Source organism: Vulpes vulpes, chromosome 1, assembly GCF_048418805.1.
Source record: "Vulpes vulpes isolate BD-2025 chromosome 1, VulVul3, whole genome shotgun sequence".
Lineage (NCBI taxonomy): Eukaryota > Metazoa > Chordata > Mammalia > Carnivora > Canidae > Vulpes > Vulpes vulpes.
In genome coordinates, this window is record NC_132780.1 from 175,747,356 (window position 1) to 175,773,471 (window position 26,116).

General features: G+C 37.5%; 2 protein-coding genes across 9 annotated transcripts in view; one reads left to right on the top strand and one right to left on the bottom strand.

The window, feature by feature from the left end:
• RARS2 (arginyl-tRNA synthetase 2, mitochondrial) overlaps nucleotides 1-10,036 on the bottom strand; it is a 53,356-nt gene extending 43,320 nt beyond the window's left edge. Inside the window, exons 1-2 of the mRNA XM_025983846.2 lie at nucleotides 9,948-10,036; nucleotides 384-457 (exon numbers count right to left, since the gene is read on the bottom strand). Coding sequence (XP_025839631.1) covers nucleotides 384-457; nucleotides 9,948-9,983 — 110 coding nt within the window. The 5' untranslated portion in view covers nucleotides 9,984-10,036. The remainder of the gene's footprint in view (nucleotides 1-383; nucleotides 458-9,947) is intronic.
• ORC3 (origin recognition complex subunit 3) overlaps nucleotides 9,958-26,116 on the top strand; it is a 68,397-nt gene continuing 52,238 nt past the window's right edge. The window contains exons 1-6 of one of the 8 annotated variants that reach the window (XM_025983850.2): nucleotides 10,025-10,219; nucleotides 14,425-14,479; nucleotides 20,314-20,411; nucleotides 21,873-22,017; nucleotides 24,615-24,719; nucleotides 25,914-26,062. In XM_025983850.2, coding sequence (XP_025839635.1) covers nucleotides 10,196-10,219; nucleotides 14,425-14,479; nucleotides 20,314-20,411; nucleotides 21,873-22,017; nucleotides 24,615-24,719; nucleotides 25,914-26,062 — 576 coding nt within the window. In that variant the 5' untranslated portion in view covers nucleotides 10,025-10,195. Of the gene's footprint in view, nucleotides 10,220-14,424; nucleotides 14,480-20,313; nucleotides 20,412-21,872; nucleotides 22,018-24,614; nucleotides 24,720-25,913; nucleotides 26,063-26,116 lie in introns of all 8 variants that reach the window. The other 7 variants (XM_072736923.1, XM_072736938.1, XM_072736952.1 and 4 more) reach the window with 7 other exon arrangements.

A 26,116-nucleotide genomic window follows, 5' to 3' on the forward strand; every position in this document is an offset into this window, starting at 1 on the left:
ATAATACTAAGTATTCAAACATCAGATAGGTGTATAATCTTTAAAATCCTCTCAAAATCCCCTGAAATTCTAACTGCACTCTTAGTCCTTTTATTTGCTGTCACAGAATTAAATTTTGATCTCATTCTTCATTTTTCTTAAAAACTGTCCCATAATTATCATTAACAGCATAAACATCAAGCAAACAACATCAGAGTACTAATTTAATGTGCCGTGTCAAAGTAGGTAAAACACAGATTCTAATTTTATTATTTGAGTCAATGGGAATAATACGTTACATCGTATTTTACGGCTTTCAAGGTCTATTCTGTAAATTGAAGATTTTTTTTTTTTTTGCATATTAACAAAGTCAGCAACATTTTAAGTTGTTACAAATACTTAACTCTTTTCTGGAAATTGGAACTGCAGATATTGACTTGATCAAGTTTTCTGGTGGAAGATCCAACACTCTGGAAAGCTAAACATTAAATAAATAAGAACCAAAACAGAGCAAGATTGTTAATAATTTTACCAGATTCAATACTACTCATCAATAAAAAGAGCATTCAGATACTTAACAACTTAAATGAACCTTGAATGCACTCCAAGTCACAAAAACCTGATCCAAAAGGCTATATAGTACATGATTTTATTTACCTGAGATTCTGGAAAACCCAAAACTATAAGGGAGAGAGAATCTTAAGGAGGCTCCAAGCCTGGTACAGAGCTTCCCTGGAGGCTCCATCACAGGACCCTGAGATCACGACCTAAGCCAAAACCCAGAGTCAGATGCCCAAACAACTAAGCCACCCAGGCACCCCATAATATATGTATATATGTTGATTTTTAAATTTAAATCTCAGATTACAGTCTTTATTTTTAAATTCTAGTCTTAGGGCAGCCCCGGTGGCGCAGCAGTTTAGCGCCACCTGCAGCCCAGGGCATGATCCTGGAGACCCTGGATCGAGTCCCACGCCAGGCTCTCTGCATGGAGCCTGCTTCTCCCTCTGCCTGTGTCTCTGCCTCTCTCTCTCTCTCTCCATGTCTATCATAAATAAATAAATCTTAAAAAAAAAAAAAGAATTCCTTCTTCTCACATGGAATTGCTTTTAAAAAAAATTATAGTCTTAGGAACTACATTACTACAGCCCCTACAAAAAGGTTATTTCCTTAGGCCATTTGCATAGGAGTGGATAAACATTTCCAAACCATTTATAGAATAAAGGCTGTAATAGTTCATGTTTTTATACCATGAAGTATTCTTGTCAATACAAGTGCAACAATAATAAAGGTTCTATTGTAATTTAGGGGGGGAAAAAGATTCAAATTCCAGTTCCATTTTTACTAGCTAGGAGTCCACAGGAAAATCATTTTATATAAATGAGCTTAAGTTTTCACATATGAAAAATGGAGGTATCTATTAAACAAGAAACTAGGGCTCTTGTAAGGATCAAGAAAAATGTGTTACATAATAAGCATGTAATAAATATTATTTCCTTCCTTTAAAATTAAGGTTTTATTTTGAACATAATGTCTCAAAAACTTACCATAACCACTAAGATTTTCTGCCTAACTTAAATATAACTAAAGTCTGCTGGAAAAAAACAAAAACAAACAAAAACTTAGTTCTATAGGTCAATTTTTTTTTTTCTCTATAGGTCAATTTTAAAGCTTTCCAGCTGACAAAGAAGTTTTGAACTTCAGTTATGGTTACATTAAACTGAAAAACACACACAAAAAATCTGTTTCTAATATAAAAAGCCACTTAAAACTGCTTATTTCTGAGGTGGCTAGGTGGTTCAGTTAAGTATCTGCCTTCAGTTCAGGTCATGATCCTGAGATCAGAGAACTGAGCCCCATGCAAAGGTTCCCTGCTCAGCAGGGGAGTCCACTTCTTCCTCTCCCTCTGCACCCTCTGCGCCCCCCCCCCCCCCCCTGCAACTCCTGTGTGTGCTGTCTCTCTCATCCTCGTTCTTTCCCTTTCTCAAATAAATAAATAAAACCTTTTAAAAATTGCTTCTTTTATTATATCTCATTTGCTCCAAAAAAAAAAAAAAAAAAGGCTCTGAAAAGAATTAACACATAAAAATAAAATAGAAGTATAAAATCATACCAGAAAACCCAAGGTAGTTACTGTGTTTTTTGGCAACCAAATTTTTTCCGAAAGTAGATTCTAAGACTAAGTTATATTCACAAAGATTTAAAGACCAAATTAGAAAGTATCCTCAATAGCAGTTTTCCAAAGGCACAGAAACATTTCTATATGATGTAAATTAAAAAACCAAAATAAAGAGACTGAGGGAAAAGGAGAAATGGAATCACTGTTTATAATGGGCACAGAGTTACAGTTTTACAAATGAAGAGTTATGGATAGGGTTGGTGGTGATAGTTGCACAACAATGTTAATGGACTTAATGCCATTGAACTGCACATTTAAAAATAGTTAAAATTGTAAATTTCATGTTGTATATATTTTCCCATAATTAAAAACAAATTAAAAACCTAGAAAGACTCTGGGATGAAGTAGTGGAATGAAATCTTCTTTACACAATCTCCCACCTCCAACCCATTATGAAACTAAAATGAAAAAGGTGGAAGAAAGAACAGAGAGGAGAAAGAAAGGAAGATAGGTAATAAACATGCAGATTGGTTAATTCTCCAGTAACAAATATGCAGGATACACATAGTTCAAAGTTAGAAACTTCAAAAGTGATAGCCAAGGAAACAAACAGCAGTTTCTAACAAGGAAGGGAGCAGCCCTGTTTGGTAAGGCTCCTAACTTCCTAACTTAACAATTTTTTTTTTAACAATTCTTATCAATACCCCAATCTGGAGAGAAAAAAACGAATCCCATCATTTTTTCATATATGACTGGAGGGAGATGCCTCAGAGCTGTGAGAGAGAAAGAATAAAACAGAGAAGTCCGGATTCCTAGGTGGCTCAGTGGTTGAATAAAATTAAAAAAAAAAAAGAAGCGAATTCCAGTATTTTTCAGAAGTGAAGATTCTACGGCAGCACAGTAAAGTTCTCTCCAATGGAAACACAACACATTCCCCAATTTTTTTTTTAAAGATTTTATTTATTTATTCATGAGAGATGCAGAGAGAGAGGCAGAGACACAGGCAGAGGGAGAAGCAGGCTCCCTGCAGGGACCTTGATGTGGGACTCGATCCCAGGACCTGGGGATCACGCCCTGGGCTGAAGGCAGATGCTCAACCACTGAGCCACCCAGGCGCCCGACAAATTTTTAAAAACATAAATTGGAAGTAATCAGAGAAAGATAAATAAAATTGGGTACAAGATAATCCAACCTTACGATAATTGGTGTTCCTAAAACATAAAAGGAAGAGCAGGAAAGAAGCAAGCAGACAGGAAGAAAAGTACAATGGTTCTCTAGTAGCATATACCATAACGATAAAGAGACAAAACCCAAAGCTATACTCTTCAAAAAGTGATAGCCCAAGGAAAGATGCAAAAGATTCTGAAGCAGAATGGAACAGTCTTGTGTAGCAGGGCTTCTTGGTCTCTTTTAATCAGAAGCTATAGAGATGAAGAAACAAAACCCAAGAAAAATAAAAAGTATTCATAGAAACAGATTTTGGCTCCCCCAAAAGCAAGGCCTGAGAAACAACTTTGTGCAGGTAGTTATTTGGGAGGTGGTGATTCCTGAGGGCATAAGTGATAGACTGAGAAGCTTGAGAAGGAAGGAGCAAAAGTTAAGACTGTGCTGTCAAGGTTACCGCTATAAACAATGGGGTCTTAATTTCCATGGTACCTCCTAAGAAGCACAAATAAGGTCTACCAAAATTGTCTATCCAAATAGAGGAAGCAGGAACCCCCATTACCCATTGATTGAGACCTGTCCTTGACAGTGTTAACTGCCACATTTGAGCTGAGTATAGGCTGGAGCTTTTAGATTAGATGAGGTGTTATTAGCAATAAGTGATTGGAAGCACCTGTGAAACTGGTCATAAGAGTGGCAGCTGGAACCAGAGGTGTGACCAATGGGATGGGAGGGCATACTAGTCAATAAAAGGGAAAATTTCCCTGAGATAAGGAACCAAATGTAAATTGTGGTATATTGCTGCAATGACACACAACAGTAAAACGAAAGAACTGGATTTCCGTGCATCATTATGGGCATATCTTTTTTAAAAACTTGAAGCTAAGAAATAAAAAACCCAAGTTGCAGAAGGATGATTACAGTTTGACTACCTCTTTTTTTTTTTTTTTTTTTTACTACCTCTTACATAAAATAACTTGAAAAAGAATACTATTTAGGAATATATTCATAGGTAGTTAAGTGACATACACAGATATAATAAACACAAAACCTCACAAGCAAGGAAAGAGTTTGCAGACAGGATGGGTACCCAGGATATTTAAATAGTAACAGTTTATTTCTTGGGGCACCTGGGTGGCTCAGTTGGTTAAGCATCTGCCTTCCACTGGGGTCGTGATCCCAGGATCTTGGGATCGGGTCCCATGTCGGGCTCCCTGATCAGCGGTGAGCCTGCTTCTCCCTCTCCCTCTGCCTGCTGCTCCCCCTGTTTGTGCTCTCCCTGTCAAATAAATAAATAAAATCTAAAAAAAATAAATAGTAACAGTTTATTTAAGCTGAGTGATGGGTACATATTAACTATATTTTTCTCCATGGTTAAATATTTTATTAATAAAAGAAAAACCAGGGCTGCCTGGGTGGCTCAGCAGTTAAGCATCTACCTTCAGCTCAGGGCGTGATCCTGGAGACCCCGGATCGAGTCCCACATCGGGCTCCCTGCACTGAGCCTGCTTCTCCCTCTGTCTGTCTCTGCCTCTCTCTCTCTGTGTCTCTCATGAATAAATAAATAAAATCTTAAAAAAATAAATAAAAAAGAAAAAAACGAGTGGTGCCTGGGTGGCTCAGTCAGTTAAGCATCTGCCTTTGGCCCAGGTCAAGATCCCAGTGTCCTGGGAAGGAGCCCTGCATTAGGAGCCCTGCTGAGCAGAGAGCCTGCTTCTTGCTCTCCCCCTGCTTGTGTGCGCACTCACGCGCGCTCTCTCTCTCTCTCTCAAATAAAATCTTAAAAAACTATATCTACAAGTCAAAATAAATTACTATGTCAGGAAAATATAATTTGGAAAATTCAACACTGAGATACATCCTGCTTAAGTTATAAAATTTCAAAAATAAAGCACTCAATCAAGAAAACTCCAGGGACGAAATAAATGCAGTTTACTTTGTAACCATATTACCTAATTACAAATCATGATCTGGTTAAAGCAAATAATTGACCAATGACATTACATAGGACTAGATTAATCCACAGGAGAAGTCATAAACTGGTATGTTTGTTTCACCTGCTCAGCTGTTTTTTAATGTGAATTGTCACATCTGAAAATTGATGTATGCACTTGCATCTGTAGTATCCATGTTTGGAAAATTCAAATTCAGAACTCAATAATCTGGTGTTACTGCCTTATTTCTCAAATGAAGACTTTTGATATTACTTCTAAACAGATTTGAGAGAGCGAATCTCAAGCAGCTGAGTGGGGCTCAATCCCAGGACCCATGAGACCATGACCTGGGTGGAAAACAAGAGTCTCACAGTTAATGGACTGAGCCACTCCAGTGCCCCATAAACATGCTAATTTTCTAATGATTCAAACCTCCTTTTGATACTACTAGGGTATTTTATCTGAAAAGTCAAAATTTCTTAAAAAAAAAAAAAACAGTTGAAAAAAAAAAGCACCTTGAACCCTTCTGAAAAATCTGCTTATAAAGAAACCCAGTCAATTAAGTCATAGCTCAGGTGGTAATGCATAGGCGGTGCTTCTAAGTGGTAAGTGTCTGACTAGTGGGTTTCAGCTCAGGTCACGATCCCAGAGTCCTGGCCTCCACCATGCTCAGTGGGGAGTCTGCTTGAGATGCTTTTCCTCTCCCTCTGTCCTCCCTGCACCCCCGCTCCCCTCCCTTTCTTGCTCTCTCTAAAAATAAATCTTAGAAAATTAAAATTCATAGGAAACAAGTTGTACAGCTATGCTTAATAAACAGACAATATGTGTTACATGCTTTTAGTGAGAAAGTTACCCAAATCAGGAAAGGTAGAGGAGGGACGCCTGGGTGGCTCAGCAGTTGAGTATCTGCCTTTGGCTCAGGGCGTGATCTGGGAAAGAAGTCCCACATCAGGCTTCCTGCATGAAGCCTGCTTCTCCCTCTGCCTGTGTCTGTGTCTCTGCCTCTCTCTCTCTCTCTCTCTCATGAATAAATAAATAAAATATTAAAAAAAAAAACCAAGGGCTTGGGGAACTGATACAAGAATATGTTGATACTCTGGCTACTACTATTGCTGTGAATAAAAAAAATCCTTTTTCCTCACCCAGGGACCTCATGGTTTCTGCCACCATCCATGGAACTGTGGTAGACTAGTAGGATAAAGTCAAACCCCTCACAGTTCTTGACATTATGCACTTTCTGTTAACATTATGTCATTAGATCTTATCAATGGCCCCATAGAGTTCAGCAAAACTGCATGGTACACGTGAAATATTCCACAAATGGTAATTATTATTGTATTCATCATCATTAATCCTTGCAACAATCCTGTAAACTTGGAATCAATACCATCATTTTATAGCTGACAGGTTAATTAACCTGCCAAGAGTAAGTTAGTCACACAAATGGAGGGACTACAATTTTAATCCTTTCCATTTTTACTATTTTATCTCACAGCTTTAAAACTATGAACTCATTTGGCAAAGCTGCAAACTTTATATTACATTGCAACAACTTACTTATTCTTTAAAATTCTTTTTTTTTTTTTTATTTATGATAGTCATACAGAGAGAAAGAGAGAGAGGCAGAGACACAGGCAGAGGGAGAAGCAGGCTCCATGCACCGGGAGCCTGATGTGGGATTTGATCCCGGGTCTCCAGGATCGCGCCCTGGGCCAAAGGCAGGCGCCAAACCGCTGCGCCACCCAGGGATCCCCTTACTTATTCTTTAAATATGTATCCAATACCTTCTATGTTTCAGACACTTTGCTAGTGCTAGGGAAATAGTAAATAAAATACGCTGTCTTGATGAAGCTTATAGAGAAAACATGGCAAAAAAAGGAAATAAAACAAAATAACGAATTCCCTAATAATTAGCTAATGAAAGGATTATTAACTCTTATAAATGCTATGATAGAAGCAAACAAGGGTATGAGAAATGGAGCAACTGGAGGACACACTTTTCAAACTACAGGTTGTCAGTTGGGAATAAATTCAGTGAGTCACAACCAGGATCTTTTGAAAAATGTAGTATGGAAAAGAATGGACACACATTATAAGGAAACTATTGGTTTGTGAAACTTCCATCTTGCACAAAGGGTCATGGTACAAAATCATTTCCTTTAGGCACTGGGAATAATCTATGCAACGGGAATGGAAAGACCTTGCTTTGTTAGAAAAAATTTAAATTACAGTTTGGCTAGGATCCTGCAGAAAGGAAGAATAGGATGGTATTAATGGAGGTTGGAAAGAAAGATGTTAAGGTTCTGGTAGAAAGTTTGTGCAATGTAGTTTTAAACAGATAAGTGATATGAGTTGATTTACATGTGAGAAGTCACTTTACTTGCTTTAAAGAGAATGGATTTGAGGGATGGCAAGGATGGCAACCCATTAGAATGCTGTTGTAGGCCAGTGACGTAGGTTGCGTGGTTTGGGATAAGGGGCCAGGAAGGGCAACAGGGATGGAAAAGAATGGATAGATTCAAGATATTATTTTGAAGATAGAGTCCAAAGAACTTGCTGAAGTGAGGCCTAAGAGGCATACTCTAAATTTCAGTCATATTCGAATATTGTGGTTCCATGAATATACATATACTATGAACTCCCATGGGTCTGTTGTCCACACATATGATGTCCTTGGAATACCCTACCACTCCCCAAGCTCTCACCCTTTTACCTTGGTACACTCCTATCCATCCTCTCTTCAGGACCGAGGTCCCATGTTACCTTTTCCACAAAACATTCCCTGACACCTGGAAGCTGTCTCCTCCATATTCCCTTAGCACTTGACACATTTCTAATACACTGGTTACTGACTGTACTTCAATTAGCTGTTTATACATGCGTTTCCCCAAGTTAGCCCAGAGCCCTGCTAGGGCAGAAGCTATATTCTAGCTTCTAGAATTGAATTCTATTCACTTACAACCCTGGGACTGATGATAGTATTTTTTAAAAAATGTAGATTCGTTATCAAAATTTGCTGAATGAATGTGCCATTTCATGTAATACATTCCTTCATTCCTAAACTAGCAAAAGATCCTCATTCATAAACATATGTATCGCACATATTTTTATTTAACCTCATCTCCGATCATCCCTCAATGACTCCATGTTTGGAGAAATATGCATTTGCTTAGTTTATGTTGCTATACAAATCTGTTAGATTGTTTAATTATCATATTGTGCTTCTTGCCTTCATAAAACTAGAAAGCACAGCATACATGAAAAAGACTGATTTTGAAGTTAGATCCCTGTTCATAATCCAACTCTTCAACTTATTAACCATGTGTAGACCCCGGCCTTGGGTAGGTTTTTAATCTCTCTGAATCTCAGTTTGCTCAACTGGACAAGGTTAATAATTCTCTGTCATAAGGTCATCACGAGGCTTAAATGTGAATGTAATTAGCAGAAATACACTACATATTAGTTCCTGTTTCTCCAACTTACCTTCTTTACAAGAAAGAATACAGCCTTTGCAAAACTAAACAGAAAATGTTTCTGGTTGGCCTTATCTTGACCTACCATGTTGAACTTCTCCCTATCCAAACACAGCTTGAACACTGAGGTCCAAAACTACCTACCCTGGATACAGCCCACTGTCCACATCAGTATGACTGTATTATTTCCTTGTCTTCAGTAGCATCACTTTACTATTCTAGGAGACTCCTGCCCAAATAGCTTGATTATTGATTACAGGAACTTCTTTCTCCCAATCTTATAACTATTAAGATCAGTATCCAATCCTAATCAAGCCATCTCCTCCACTCCTCTGCCCTCTCACCCTCTGCCACTGAAAGACTAGCTTTAAACCAATACATCAAATTCTCAAGGAAAATCTGACCTTGCCTTCCCAGACAATACCACCAAAAACTCTGCTGAAGTGTTCTTTCTTACTCCAGTAAACCATAAACTCAGCCTTGTCCTATCAGAAGGTCCCATGGTGGTACCTGAGAGGCCGCCATTGGACAGGGCAGTACATCTTTAAGCATAAAGGCAGAGGAACTTTCTCATAAATGTCCAGAAATATTATAAAAATGAACTGAGGAAAATTATATGCCAGGCAAAATACGTCCACTGATAAAAAAGAAATGGGTTTGTCAAGACAATTGAAAGTTTTGTTGCAAGATTTCAAAAGGGGCCGATGAATTCCAAAAATTCTTTTTGCTGAAATCTAATCTGTTAAGGTGTTTTATTCCTTTCCTTATTACAGAGCTGTTCACATAGAGGACTCTGAATCGAGTAAAACAGCATCTCGCGTTACCTTTGGAGTTACCAAAAGTAATGCCAGGACAGGAGGCCAAAACGACTTTGCAAGACAAACGACCAGTTTTTAAATCAGATCCTTTCAAATGAAATTTTAGATCCATTCTCGAGTTCACTAAGTGTAAGGAACACTAATTTCTAAAGGATTCTTCTAATCATGGCCCAATGACTTTCCAACTAGGGTAAAGCATACAAAGCTGTGTGGGGTGCGAAGGAGGGAGGGAAGCAACATAGGTTTGCTTTTCAAGGTTTACTTTTCACCCTGAGAAACCGATTTGGGTCGCACGGCCGAGCCACCCCCGAATCTGCTGTAACGACTCGAGCAGCTCCAGAAAGGAGGGAGGAGGCGGCAGAAACGGGGTTTCCGTGGAATCCGCCCTCTCGCTAACCGAGCGCTGGCCCAGGGTGGGGTTCCGCCAGGGCCCTGCTTCTGCGAGTTCCCTGGTCCGTACCTGACAGGCGATGGACCTGCGGAAGCCACAAGCCATGTCCGCCTCCACCAAGCGCGCTCCAACCGCCCGGCCCGGATCTTTGCCCCGCCCTCCGCTGCACGCCCCGCCTTGCGCGCCGGAAGCCCGCCCCGAAGGGTCCTGCCAGCCAATCAAGAAGCCGCGTGGCCTTCCACTAACCTCTGCCCTGCTGCCGCGAGGGAGCGCGGGAAATCCCGAGCGCAGTGGCGATCCCGCGAGCGGCTGGGGCCATGGCCACCTCTTCGGTGTCCAAGGTATGTGAGGGTCGGACGCCCGCTAGACTCAGACGTCGTCTCCTTCTCTTTTGAAGAAGGCCTGTAACAGAGGTTACGTTGGCTTCAGCGAACCGGCTGGTGGGGAGGGAGTGGCGGGCTGAGCTGGAGCGTCTTACTCCAGGGGCAGTTGAGGTCAATTTTGTTTGGGGGAGCAAAGACACCGATCTACCTTAGTTGTTTTGGCTGGGGGACTTTAAAGTTCTGGTTTGTGGAGGTCGAATTCCCCGAGGATGAGCCCCAGTCTCCCTTTCTCTTTCTTTCTTATAAATATTTACTGTGCGCCAAGCGCTCCCGTTAGGTACCGAGATAAGAGTGGTAAACAAAATAGGCTGCGCTGAAGAAAGACCAACACAGATGAACGAAGTTAACAAATTGTCATAAATGTTAGACAGCCCCGGGGTCTGCGAAGGCCTCTGAAGAAACTGACATTTTGGCTGAGACCTGAAAAATAAGTAGAAGTTAGGATTGGGGAGTATAGGGAGACTGTTCTAGCTTAGAGAGTGACATGTTCTTTGGTCTAGAAGATAGAAATAAAATGACCTATATTAAAGAAATGGAAAAATCAGTATAATCAGAGAGGAAGTATTATGAAAAATGAGAAGAATAACGTAAGTGTGCATGTGTCAGAGGAGATCCGGTAGTCCTCATATGGGCTGTCTAGATGGCCAAGGGATTGTAGGGAGACATGATAGTGTGGTTGGTAAGAAGATAAATCCTAGAGCTCTATTATCCAATTAAGTAGCCAATGGCCACATGTGGCTATTTCAGTTTTAATTAAAATAAAGTAAATTTTGGGGATCCCTGGGTGGCTCAGCGGTTTAGCTCCGCCTTGTAGCCCAGGGCCTGACCCTGGGGACCTGGGATCAGTTCCACGTGAGGCTCCCTGCATGGGGCCTGCTTTTCCCTCTGCCTGTGTCTCTGCCTCTCTCTCTCTCTCTCTCTCTCTCTCTCTCTCTGGGTCTCTCATGAATAAATAAATAAGATCTGTAATAAAAATAAAAAAATAAAGTAAAATTAAATAAAATTAGAAATTCATTTTCTCAGTCTTAACTAGCCACATTTCAACTGCTCAATAACCACATATGGTGGTGACTGTTGTATTAGTGCAGACATGATAGTTCTCCTTCATTACCGAAGGTTCAATTGAACAGCACTGCTACAGACCAAGTAAAAGTAAGACCATTAGTAATATGGGTGCAGCCAGATGCCCCTGAAATTAAACTGTGATAAAGTTGAGAATGTAAGTGAGAAAAACTGCAGTCATTTCTCCCCATGTTAAAACAGTACATTAGAAGGCTCTTTCATGGATCTGATCTTTAGTTTTGACTAAAATTAAGCTAAAATTATAGGAAAGAGTGCCTTCTGAGACTATATCAAAGGGAAACTTTAAGCCACAGAGCTTAAGTTTACAGAAGATTGGCTGTGCTCCTAGGTGCAAATGCTGGAAGAGGTTTAACTGTGCTGGTGTAGCCCGGGCAGTGGGGGTGCAAGAGCATCTAGCTCCAGATATCTGAAACCAACCAGCTTCAGGCAATCACTGCTGTCAAAATCCAAAGTCGGAGAAATGAGTGGTAGTGAAACAAAAAAGGAATTTAATTCAGTGAGGCCAACACTGATAAGACAGCAGCCTAGAGTCTCAAAGACTCTCCGAAGTGCTGAAAATACTTCCAGGTTTAAATGAGGAAAATTTGGGACAAAGGAGGGCCGGAAAGGTCCGGTTGATCATTATCTTAGAGTCAATCCTGGACTAGGTCTTCCTGGCTCTGGCAATCCTTATTGCTTAAGGGATTAGTTTTGGTTCCCCTCAGGGGATGCTGTGCCCACAGAATGTTTTTCTGGAAAAAAAAAAAAGAACTTCATCAATTAGAAAGTTTGAGATCAAAATGGAGATAGTTCAAGTCCTCTTACACTAGTATTTTTTATTAGGGTTGGTACTGTTTGGGTTTTGCCCTCGTTTTAAAGATCCATAGATTTTGAGTGGTCTGCCCCCTAATCCTTTTCATTGTTTCAGGCTCTTATTTTTGTGTCTTGCAGAATTGTGGTTTTTTTTTCAGGAGAACATTTCTGGCATTATAATAGAAATGCTTGTATTGAATTGATTATGAAGGTGACCTTGCATGAATAAGAGTCTTTAAGGACTATATTAGGTATTCATGGGACTGCTAGCTCTTTTTTTCTTTATCTAAACTTCCTTCTCTTTGTCATATTTTCTACCTGTTAGCTCTCCTGCTAGACTGCTTCTTCTGTCTCAAACACCATCATTTAATCAGCAGTTCGAAGTGGTTAACCATATTACTTACTACCTGCCATTTATTAGGATCTATTCCAAGCACTGGTCATATTTCACTCCTTCGTAGCTCCTTTTCCCTTACTGAATTGCAGGTAGTTATAGAAAGGAGACAATGGGGGATCCCTGGGTGGCTCAGCGGTTTAGCGCCTGCCTTTGGCCCATGGCGCGATCCTGGAGTCCTGGGATCGAGCCCCACGTCGGGCTCCTGGCATGGAGCCTGCTTCTCTCTCCTCCTGTCTCTGCCTCTCTCTCTCTCTCTATGTCTATCATGAATAAATAAATAAATAAATCTTAAAAAAAAAAAAGAAGAAGAAAGGAGACAATGACAAGCTTGTTGTGGTACTACAAGATTTTTCTAAATGTAAATGCGTATTTCAATAGTTCAGTAGTTGCAGATACAAGAGTATAAGGCACAGTTCTTATTTTGGGTCTTGTAATGCAAATGGCCACTTTATATTTGCACAGCTGTCTTTGGCACTGTCCTGAGATGACTTTTTCTAGGTATAGTTTTTTCATTTTTTCTTTCGTTTTCCATGTTAATGGCAGTCTTTAAGAAGCTGTACATGGTGCATGGATTGGTAGAATAAACGTAGGACCAGTAGCTTGGGGGCTATATATCACTAGTCAAATAATAACATGAAACTAAAGGTAGCTAGGAAATTACCAGAAAAATTACTCAGTAAGCATTCATTCATATACTCATTGCCTAATATATATATTAACACTGTCCTGGGATCCCTGGGTGGCGCAGCGGTTTGGCGCCTGCCTTTGGCCCAGGGCGCGATCCTGGAGACCTGGGATCAAATCCCACGTCGGGCTCCCGGTGAATGGAGCCTGCTTCTCCCTCTGCCTGTGTCTCTGCCTCTCTCTCTCTCTCTCTCTCTCTCCTTGTGTGACTGTTATAAATAAATAAAAATTAAAAAAAAAACAAAACAAAACACTGAGGAAACAATTATGAATTATATGCAGTATGTGCCCTAAAGGTACTCACAAACTACTTGTGAGAGAGACCTGTAAATAACCATGATACACAGTGAAAGTGATTTAAAACAAAGCAAAATAAAGGCATTCAAATATTGTGAGATCTTAGGGAAAGGAATAATTCTAACTAGAGAACTGAGGAAGGTTTCCCAAAACAGATGAATAGGACTCTTATCAGATGAAGAAAAGTGTATAAGGATAAAACAATAGACAAATTATCTATTTCCTGACCAGGTTATGGATATTTAAAATTTAATTAAATAATATTTCCTTTAAAATGAGAGAGTGTCACTATTTTTGATCTTCATTTTGATGAATAGAACTAATGTTCTTTCTTTAAATTTTATAAAAATACAACCTTTCTGGATTTACATTTCATCAGCTTTTTTTTTTTTTTGTCTCTTAGATTAGGTTTCTAGGAGCAAAATCAAAGACGAGCATCCCAAGGGAAGGAGGAGAAAGAAATGGATAGTCCCCTTTTTTAAGAATTTTTCTTCTAAAAAAAAAAAAAAGAATTTTTCTTCTAGAATTTTTCTTTCTCCTATTTTGTTGTGTATGTGCCTGGGTAGCTCAGTTGTTTAAGCCTTTGACTTGATTAAACTCAAGTCATGATCTCAGGGGTCCTGGATTGAGTCCCCCTGTCGAGTTCTGGGCTCAGCAGGGAGTCTACTTGGGATTCTCTCTCTCTCTCCCACTCTCCCTCGCTCACTCATGTGCTCATGCTCTCTCTCTAAAAAATAAATATTTTAAAAAAAGAATTTTCCTGTTACAATTGATTGAAGAGAGGTGATTTCTTAGCACTTTAAAGAAATACCTTTTTAGAAAATCTCATTCATAAGATACTTGGTTAATCAGATTTATCTGTTCCTTGGCTACTTTGACTTTATGCTTTTTTCTTTCTTACTTTTTTTAGGGCTGCTTTGTGTTTAAGCCAAACTTCAAGAAGAGAAAGATCTCTGTACCTGTAGGTAAGAGATACCAAATTGGTTAGTTTTCTTCCCCTAAGTCTTGAACTTACCTAACTAAACCTAGTTGAATTCAGTAATTCTTTTGTCTAAGTTTGACTTACTTATCTTCTTGTAGCAATTATGTTCCAATGTATAGTGAAAGGGATAAGTTACATCCCAGAGTTTCAGTCTAAAAGGGAATCCAAATATACCTTCAAAAGGCAAATTGGAAAGTAAATTTCCTTCAAAAGATAGGTCCCCATTCTTCAAAAGAGATTGTCTTAGGAGTGTTTGGCTGGTCAGATGGTGAAGCATGCAACCCTTGATCTCGGGGTTGTGAGTTCAAGCCCCACACTGGGCGTAGAGCTTACTTAAATATATAAATAAGAAGGCTAACTTAGATGGAAGTTTAAAAAAAGAAAGAGCTGGTTTTAAAAATCTCAGTGATTTCCTGGGGTGTGGTAGAGGAAGTTGACGGCAAAAGATACTTTTTGGACTAATGGAAATGTTTTCTAGATTGAGGGAACAGTTATATGAGTGTTTATTTTTATTAGGACATAATAAACTATTAAAATGGGCATATTAAGAAAGAACTTTTTTTTTTTTTTTTTTTTTTTTAAATCTCCAGCTATCTGCTTAGTGATCATGTTAGGAAGAATTGACTTTTTCAAGCAAATCATGATAATACTGTCAAAATGTATTTTGTTCTGTAGCTGCAGATTAGAATCACTTGGGGAACTGTTTTAAAAAAAATTGGTTTTTTTAAAGGACATAGTCGTCAATTCACGTACAGTTGCAAGAAAGTGTAGAGAGTTCCCTTGTGCCCTTTATCTAGTAATCTCAGTGGTAATATTTTGGGTATCTGGTATAGTATCACAATCAGAAAGCTCAATATTGGTACCATCTATGGACCTTATTTAGACTTCAACTTGGGGAACTTTTTTTTTTTTTTTTTAAAGATTTAATTTATTTATTCCTGAGAGACAGAGAGAGAAGCAGAGACACAGGCAGAGCGAGAAGCAGGCTCCATGCTGGGAGCCCAGTGTGGGACTTGATCCTGGGACTCCAGGATCACACCCTGAGCTGAAGGCAGGTGTTAAACCGTTGAGCCACCCAGGGATCCCCAACTTGGGGAACTTTTTAAAGATACTAATGCCCAGATCTCAAAATCAGAATCTCTGGGAATGGTACCTAGGTATTGGTACTTCTTAAAAAGTTTCTCACAGCCTTATTATTTATACTTATTATTCAGTACTGTAAAGATTAATTCTGATGGAAAGATTGTGATATGGAATTAAGCATATTTATGCACTAGTTTTGAGTTAAAAAAGAAAAACTGAACTATACCACTGTTTGACGAAAGAAATAAATAACTTGGCATTTATTGACAGGGAGTTTTCTAAATCATTGCATGATTCAGACCTTAGAGTGTTACTACTTCAGTTTGAGACCAACTAGATAAGAAACCTGTGGTCAAGGAGCAAATAATAAAATGATGGTCATACTTGAGGGGACCAGAGGGTAGAATATATGATTTATAAGAATCTGGTTTCTCATTAACAGAATAAACAGTGATCTCAAGTTCTACACTCTTAGACTTAAAGAAACATGAAACTTTCTGTATTCCCTGCCCCACCCCCAATAAAAAGTGAGTGATAGACTTGGAAATAGTGAACAAAGAATAGTTACATTATATTGCAGTACATTGAGCTCCATAGAGACAGTGCTGGGGCAAGTGAGAGCCAGACGGGCACTGGGCAACTCTGTGCCTCACTGAGGAAAATAATTAAACATGGGCAAAGGAGATCCTAAGAAGCCAAGTGGCAAAATGTCATCATATGCATTCTTTGTGCAAACTTGCTGAGAGGAGCACAAGAAGAAGCACCCAGATGCTTCAGTCAACTTCTCAGAGTTTTCTAAGAAGTGCTCAGAAAGGTGGAAGACTATGTCTGCCAGAGAGAAAGGAAAATTTGAAGACATGGCTAAGGCGGGCGAGGCCTGTTATGAAAGAGAAATGAAAACTTATATCCCCCCTAAAGGGGAAACAAAAAGGCAGTTCAAGGATCCCAATGCACCTAGGAGACCTCCCTCGGCCTTTTTCTCATTTTGTTCTGAGTATTGCCCAAAAATCAAAGGAGAGCATCCCAGCCTATCCTTTGGTGATGTTGCGAAGAAACTGGGAGAGAGGGATCCCTGGGTGGCACAGCGGTTTAGTGCCTGCCTTTGGCCCAGGGCGCAATCCTGGAGACCCGGGATTGAATCCCACGTCGGGCTCCCGGTGCATGGAGCCTGCTTCTCCCTCTGCCTATGTCTCTGCCTCTCTCTCTCTGTGTGTGTGACTATCATAAATAAATAAAAATTAAAAACAAAAAAAAGAACAAGAAACTGGGAGAGATGTGGAATAACACTGCTACAGTTGAGAAGCAGCCTTATGAAAAAAATACTGCTAAGCTGAAGGAAAAATATGAAAAGGATATTGCTGCATACTGAGCTAAAGGAAAGCCTGATGTGGCAAAAAAGGGAGTTGTCAAGGCTGAAAAGAGCAAGAAAAAGAAGGAAGAGGAAGAAGATGAGGAAGATGAAGAGGATGAGGAGGAAGAAGATGAAGAAGATAATGAATAAGTTGGTTCTAGCGCAGTTTTTTTTTCTTGTCTATAAAGCATTTAACCCCCCTGTACACAACTCCTTTTAAAGAAAAAAATTGAAATGTAAGGCTGTGTAAGATTGGTTTTTAAACTGCACGGTGTCTTTTTTTGTATAGTTAACACACTACCGAATGTGTCTTTAGATAGCCCTGTCCTGGTGGTATTTTCAATAGCCATTAACCTTGCCTGGTACAGTATGGAGGTTGTAAATTGGCATGGAAATTTAAAGCAGGTTCATGTTGGTGCACAGCACAAATTAGTTATGTATGGGGATGGTAGATTTTCATCTTCAGTTGTCTCTGATGCAGCTTCTACGAAATAATTGTTGTTCTGTTAACTGAATACCACTCTGTAATTGCAAAAAAAAAAATGTTGCAGCTGTTTTGTTGACATTCTGAATGCTTCTAAGTAAATACAATTTTTTATTAAAAAAAAAGAATAGTTACATTATAAATTATTTTTAAGTGATTGACTTATGAACATATTGCTTTAATGTTGGAGATTGCTAAACTTGAAGTAGTTCTTTTTCAGAGAAAATTCAAGTTTTGTTTCCCATTATGTATGAAAGATACAGAGCATGAAATGACATGTGGTATTGGCAATGTCATTATAACTAATTAAATTGTTAGTGTTTATTGAGGTTTGATTATATGCTAGATTATTCTAAGCCCTGTATATGTGTTACATAGTTTAATCCTCTCAGCAGACTGTGAGGAATGTATTATAATTATGTCCATTAAAATATATGAGGAGGATACTTAGAACTTTCTCAGTGGTAGTGCTAGTAAGTGGCAGAGCTGGGATTTGAACCTAGGCTGTTTGATTCCAGAGCCTTTGGTCTAACCAGTAGTTGGTACTGTCTCCATAATAGGCAAATTTTTGCTTAGAACTTTTTCTGTTGAATTTCAGCTATCATTTATTAAGATTTGTTTAAAGTTTTAGTATTACTAAGTCTAATTTGTATAATTTGAAGTTTGCTTTGATGTATATTAATTTTTTTTTACTGTGCTGACCTAAGACCAATAGATAAGGTTTCAATATGAGAATCTTAGAGGAATTGACAATTGACCCTGATTATAAGACAGATGGTGTAGGAAAAAGGAAAACATATCCAGATTTTAGCACTTGCCTTCACTGGCTTCAATTCTTGAAACAGATTGCCTGAAGAAGTAGGAAGATGCCCTGCATTTTGCCCACCATCTGTCCCCTGACTTGAAGACACTTGGATGTGTACTTAAGAGAAGACTGGTAACTCTCCCTCTCCTCTGTGTTCTCTGGATGACTGTACATCCATGAAAATGACTGGGCAGGAACTGGAGAGAAAGAGACAGACAGACTGAGCCCTGTGTAGGAGAGGTTCACATTGAAGTAAAACACTGTGTGTAGGAGCAGGAGGGAACCTGTCAACAGCAAGAGCTTCTATTTCTTAGGTCTTCTTAATGTGTTTTTTACCTTTCTGATCTATAAATGACTGAGAGAAGTCATGGTAACAAGTTAAATTGTCCTACTGCTGTTTTCCAATTTCTGACAGTTTTTTTGTTAATATTTTGATGCCACATTACTCGGCACATAAAAAATTGATGCCTTGATTTGACATTCTAACATTTTATATGGTTTTATTCATTATCAAAGTAAAATGAACTTTTTCATTCTATTTAAGGCTACCTTGTTACTCTGCTTTGTCTCTTAATAATGGTGTATTTCCCATTTTTGTTAGCATTTTTATACTATAACCTTGTCTATATCATTTTACCTTATGATGACTTCAGTATATTCTAAGGCTTTTGATAAACTTAAAAAACACTTGCTAAAAACTCTGAGTCAACTATGAACAGAAGCAAAGTTCCTTAACATAAAAGACAATCTGTATTTCAAACTACCAGTTAACATTAAAACTTGGTGTTGGCTTCTGAATAAAATCAGGAACAAAATATGTATTTCATTATTATTGAATCCTTTAAAAGTTCTAGTTGTTATAATAAAATACCTAACAGTAACAATAAGAAATGTGAAGGAAAGTAGAAAACTACAAGGAATGTACAATATTTGACTAAAGGAAGAGACTTGTAGTGTTTTGGATGTAGATTTTCTAACAAATCTACAAATAGATGATATTACAAATATCATTTCTTCCTAAATCAATCTACATATTTGATTTTACCCAGTCAGAATACCACTTTAATTATTTTTGAGTAATGGCAAAATTTATTTGAAAGAATGGCTTAAAATATTTTGAAGAAGAATGATAATGTTTGGTGGTGGTAGGAGGGAAACCTGGAATTATTCCAATATGGAAATGCACTGCAAAGCTACAGCCATTTAATGATCTTAAATAGTTCAGGACAGCTGAACTGGGAATAGACTTGGATTTAGTAGAAGTTAAAAATTAGTTCCAAGTGCATTTGTAAGTATCTCGATAGCAAGGGTACTTCAAATCAGTGGGAGAAAGGATGGATTATTTAATAAGTGAATGTTTTCAAACTGAAAGTTAAAATCCAAGTGTGAGTCATGAAATCAACTTAGTCATAATAGTTTTAAAAAACAGAGTAGAAAAGAAAACATTTGCTGTCATATGATAAGTATTGTTTTTGTGGACCTTTGTAGTTTCTGTTAAATATCTGTGTGTTGGATTATGTTGTAAAATGTATTCCATAATGTGGATCATGGTTTACAAAGTTTGAAAAGCACTGTATTTTGATAAATGGTGTTTTGATGAATGGCTAACCATTTGGAGGAAAAGATTGAAAAAGCATATAAAATAATACAGACTAAATGAAAGGCTGAACTAACCTATATCAGTTGAATAAAAGAATAAGAATCATGGTAAGAATCAATTCATAAAGGAGAATTCAGAGCAAATATATGAAGCAAAGTATACAAGGCTTTTGAGTAAGAGCAAAGGAAAATATATTAATATTAAATGTTTATGTCTCCATTAAATACTGTTAGCAAATCAAAAGTACATGATAGAAATATAATCTAAAAGTTAAAGATTTTTAATCTTTTAGATACTGTTACTATAGTAAAAATATGATATATAAATAAAATTAAAGGCTATTGAATGTTACCTATCTCCAAATACATATATATATATATATATATTTTTAGTACATATGTCAGCCCCATCCCTTACTGTGTGACTTTGCACAGAGATTTTCTAACTTTTATTATATAAAAAAGAAACTGACCTATTTCTTTCTGTGTTTTTAGAGGACTATTTTAATAAAGGGAAAAATGAGTCTGAGGACAGTAAGCTCCGATTTGAAACTTATCAGTTGATATGGCAACAAATGAAATCTGAAACTGAGGTGAATACTTTTTTTAATAATTTAATATTTCTCTAATTCCATAAATCTCATATTTGTTGCTTCCCATCTTCCTTACCATCAATTTTCGAGACTATTAATGAAACTTAGGTAATATTAGTTCAATATAATCTGCATATCCTAAAAAATACACTCATGTTCCAAGTATTAAGCATAGCTTCAGGTACTGGAACATACATTTATAATGATAGCTGCCAAGGCAAGGGGCTCTTTATATATCCTCACAACTTTTAAATGGTGGCACTCTTTAAATATCCATTTAATTACACAAGAAATTAAGTTACTTTAAAGAGCTTGTCATCCTCATGTCCAATTTCTATGTTCTTCATATTCCAGCTCTGAAATAACTTCTCTGCTGTAGCAGATTCATAGCTCTAGGGCCAACATCTTGAGTGGCCTTCTATTGTTTGACCAACACAGTGTTGTATTTTTTTTGGTTTTTAATGCCTGTGGGAGAGTTATGCACTTTGTTACTGCTTCCTACTACTCTTATTGCTTTCCACCTACGGCTTTGTTCATTTATGTATTCCATGTGACCCTTGAAAGTATTTGAATTTATGGTTTCTAGTTTAGACCTTCATTTTTTAACTTAGATTGTGATGATCCTCCTAACTGCTGTCTCTGCCTTTGATGTCAAACCCCTCAGGTCTGTCAGTAGTCCCTACAGCACCATTGGCCAAGTTAAAGTCTTCCCTTCAGGCAGGTATAACCCTGTGCCAGGCTGCAAGGGTTTTCCTGTCCTGTTAGTACAGCTTCTCCCATCCCCTTCACAGTGCTGCCAGATTAACCCTTCTTAACCCTGATTTTATCATGCTGGTCCTTAACATCCCTGCAGTGGTTCTCCCCACAAGATAAAATCCAAACCTTTTTAACTTCGAGTATCATTTTTTAGGCCTAGCCTCTTATTTGTCCAGGCTCATTCCCTACCGCTTCTCCTGTTCTTGATGCTTGTTCTGTTTGTGGTTCCCCAGCTGGTTGGTGCTTCCTTCCTTGCTTCCTCTACTCACCATTCCTTCTAACTTTCTTCTCTCTATAATTACCTCCTCCATCAGCTGCTCTAATGCTTTGACTCAACTACGTCACCTCAGCATAAGCTGGATAGTCCTATATTTATATTATCATAGGACTCTACATATGTATTTTAACTGTAAGTGTTCTTCCTAAGTTTTTTTTCACTTTTTTAGGATAAAGACTACTTTCTATCTTTCATTTTTAAGATGGTTAGTAAATGTTTGTTGTATAAATAAATGAGATTCTTTGATGAGGGAATCCAAAACACTAATGACTGGAAATTTAAGGAAAAAATACGTTTTTATTTCTTCCATCTAATAATCATTTTACATGTAATCTTTGGAATTCATGACAGTTTTCTTTCCCAAACTTGGAAAGATGCATTAGATTACTACTGACAATAATTCATGAAGTTTTGTGTTTTCTTTGTAGCAACTACAGGAAGAATTAAATAAAAACTTGTTCGATAGTCTAATTGAATTTCTGCGGAAGTCTTATTCTGGATTCCAGAAGAGCTCAAGAGACTGGGGCTGCCAAATAAAACTCAGAGAAATTCCAACTGCTGCTCTTATTCTAGGTATGTATGGGTGTATGTTTGTTTCTTTAATTAATGGTTTTGTTGATGAGAAGAGTGGAGAATAACTTGTTTTGATAAACCTGTTTTGTCTCTCATATAGAATTAAGCTAATATAGTTTGCTTTACATACTTTCAAAACCAATAAACGTTCCTTATACTGATCATACATCTGTAACTTAAATAGAGATTAGCTAGTACTCTCTTCAACTTTTTGTTAGGCAAGTGAAAGAGAAATATATTTGTGTCACTCCTTAGTTCTTTTATGAGAATATATGATATTTGAATTCGGTAATAAAGAAACAACCAGTGGGTTGATAGATTACATTTATATGCTTTTTTTAAAAATTGTCTTTTCTGTGGAATTATATATCACTTTAATTTTATATTCCTGTGCTTAGTTTCTCAATCTTAGATTGTTTCATAATACTATATTATTATTGTTTAGAAGGGGGTTTGGATGAATTATATATAAACTTTCAAACTGCAGATTGCAAATTTCTTAGGTACTTAAAAACCCATTATTAATGTCCCATTTTAACCAAACTTTTGGTTGTAGGGTAATAAAAAATATTTATTTGGATTACTGGCAAATTTTCTTATTTCTTTTGGGAAGAAAGTTGGATCTATTTGGATTTCAAATGTACTCTTCATTGCACTTAAACTATTTATTCAAGGTTTGTTATACTAGCGTGTACTAAGATAAGAACTTAATTTTGTTGTTTAATACTGCCTTTAATACTGTTCATTACCTAAATCTCATTCCTGATGTTCAAGGCATTACTTATCAAAATTTAATGTATCTACAAATAACCTCCAAGGGATATTAGTAAATGCAGTTTTTGTCAATAGGTCTGAGGTGGGGCCTGAAATTCTACATTTTTAACAGTCCTCCTGCTGGTGTTCATACTGCTGATGTTAGGACCACTCTGAGTAACAAGACACAGGGAGTGATTTTTATAACACTTTTTGTAATAATTTTATGTATTTTTTATAATATGAACAGCTTTTCAGTGCAGCCTGCACTTAATTTCAAAACCCTTTCCATTTATGGGTGAGAAACTGAGGCCCAGTGATGACCAGATTATACTGTTTGGTGCTTTGTTTCTCTACTGCCAGGTTATAATAATTGGAGGTGGAGTGATGGCCAATCAAAAGTGATGGCTTGATAGATTGCTGAGAGCACTGTTTAAATCCCTTCCCTGCCTACTGCCAAAAGGAGAAAAGAAGCTAATGGAAATGTTATATTCCAAAGTCAGTAGTCTGAGGAGAACATTTTCCCAGTTAAAGATATTGCTAATTTTGTTTCTGATAGACCAATCCATTGTTTTAAGCAACAGAATGTTAAATAGCTTATAAAGTCAGTCAGTGAAAGACAAACCAGTATTTTGCCACCTCCCAAATTTGTTTAAAGATGCAGTATCAGAATCATAGGCCATAATGCATGCCAGGAATATCATTTTGATTCTGTAAAAACAACAACAACAACAAAAAAAAAAACAGAAACAAACTGTAGTCCAAGAATGCTTAAGCACAGTTACACATTTTCTGTTTTCAAAAAAGTGTATGTCCATTTAAAAATAGCCTGCCAACCTTTTTATTTGTTGGCTCTCCTAGAAGAAAATTTTTACTTCTTGTGGCTTGGATTCTGAACCTTTTGCTTTTTTTTTTCTAACCAATTGAAGTTTTATAGTAGCAGTTATTAACTAGTTTCAAGATGTTTACTGTTGGCACCTAAGTGCCAAAGCACTTTTTAGAAATCACAGATTGTGACGTCAGGGAAAGTATCAGAATTTTTTTCCAATATAGTGAGGAAGTTACGCTTAACTCTGATAGCTATAGGCACAGCACTACATTCTGATTTGTGGATATGACAACAGGGGGCTTAGTAAATACCTAAAGGACCTAAAGTTTTATTCATTTTTAAGGCTCTTCCCTCAGAAGTTAGCTTAATGTATACTTTACCTATTGTATTTACTACAACAGTCATTGATAGTATTAGTGATTGGATTCTCCTCACTTGATGTCAGAGTCACAGTAAGCCTGGAATCCATAGCCCTTAGTTTTTGAATGATTATTTTAAAGAGTTCTTTATAAATTTGACAAAGCAATGAAATTACTTGTAAGTTTTCAAGGGTTAACTATACATCCTCAGTAACTTTTTTTAAAGGGAAATAGTAGGGATGCTTAGGTGGCTCTCAGCTGTTGGGCGTCTGCCTTCGGCTCAGGTTGTGATCCTGGGATCCAGGATCGAGTCCCACATCGGGCTCCCTTGGAGAAGCCTGGTTCTCCTTCTGCCTAGGTCTCTGCCTTTCTCTGTTGTCTCTTATGAGTAAATAAATAAATCTTTAATTAAAAAAAGAAAAGAAAAATAAAGAGACAGTGTATAAAATACCCTTTCTGGCAACTAAGTATTGTATGCGCCTCCAGATAGCTATTGTTAAAGGAGGTCTCTTCATTTATGCAGTATATTTTCTTGGTATCTCTTATTAATCGTGTTTAAAAATATTTTTATTTAGTAATTCACTTGACATGTTCACCTTGTTGTTATATTATTAATAATACAAATAATGGTGCAATACTGATGTATTATTCCATAGGTGTGAATGTGACAGATCATGATTTAACATTCAGAAGTCTAACAGAAGCTCTTCAGAATAATGTCTCTCCATATGTAGTCTCATTGCAAGCTAAAGATTGTCCAGGTACAGAATAAATGCCATAATAATCTTGGTGAGAATGTTACAAATCTCTTCGGACAACCCCTCCCCCCCCTCAGCTATCTCTATCCCTTTTTATTTGTGGGAAGAGCATGACACTACATTTTTGGCAGGGTGAGGTTTATTGCCTATCACAGTAGTCTTGACTGTTGCACGACTCTTTGCTACCCTTTGCTTCATTTATTCTGTTCCACCTCTGCCATATTAGCTTCACAGCCAGTAATAGTCTAGGCATTTTTATGAGATGTGTTCCTTAACCCAGTAGAAGTTTAATAAGTTGGAAAGTTTGGGACAGGGAGCTAAGAATTAAGGATTGGGGATTGGGCAGCTCTTATTTAGCCCAACAGAGAATAGACTATATAGGTTCATATTTACAGCCTCAAATCATCTTGTTGTTCTAGTCTGAAAGACTAGAATGGCAAAAAGTAGTCTATCACCAGAGGTAATCTTCAGTATATGAAGCCATTAAATCACAAAAAATGTGGACACGAAGAGTAAAATGGGCTTAGATTTGAACTGACATAAGGACTTTATGTGCTTATATTACTTTCATATTTATAAACTGATTAAATAAAAGCCCTTAGTACATCTTTAAAATGACTCTAAGGAAGGTTTGTAATCAGTAAAATAATTTACATAACACTTTCGATCTTTTTTGAGAGGACTTAAAAACCTTTTGCTGACTAGGGTGATTTAAATATATATTGTTTCTTGGGCAGCCCCGGTGGCGCAGCGTTTTAGCGCCGCCTGCAGCCCAGGGCGTGATCTGGAGACACTGGATCGAGTCCCACGTCAGGCTCTGCATGGAGCCTGCTTCTCCCTTTGCCTGTGTCTCTGCCTCTCTCTCTCTCTGCATCTCTATGAATAAATAAATAAAATCTTAAAATATATATATATATATTGTTTCTCATATAATTTTTAATTTTCATGTTTACACATTAGCTTAGGTAACACATTTATAATGGACAATATACATAAACTTTGACTTAGTCTGAATTCGTGAAATTTAAATATTAAGGAGAAGATACTAACAAACGTTAACAGTTAATATGTTGTGTTAATGTTAAGTATAGAAAAATACTTTCTACCAAATGTAATCTACTGATCAAGAACTCTCAGATGTTTCATATTTGTTTTACAGGGAGATGAGCTTTCTTATATTTTTTATCTATTTTGCAGATATGAAACATTTTTTACAAAAGCTGGTCTCACAGTTGATGGACTGCTGTGTAGATGAGGAAACCAAAGAGGGAAGTATTCAGGTTGCCCAGAAAAAGACACACTGTTCAATGGATTCTCTTTCCAGTTGGTATACGAATGTCACACGGGTAAGTATAAACTGACAATTTGCTCTCAGGAAATTGGCATATGATTGAAGAGGC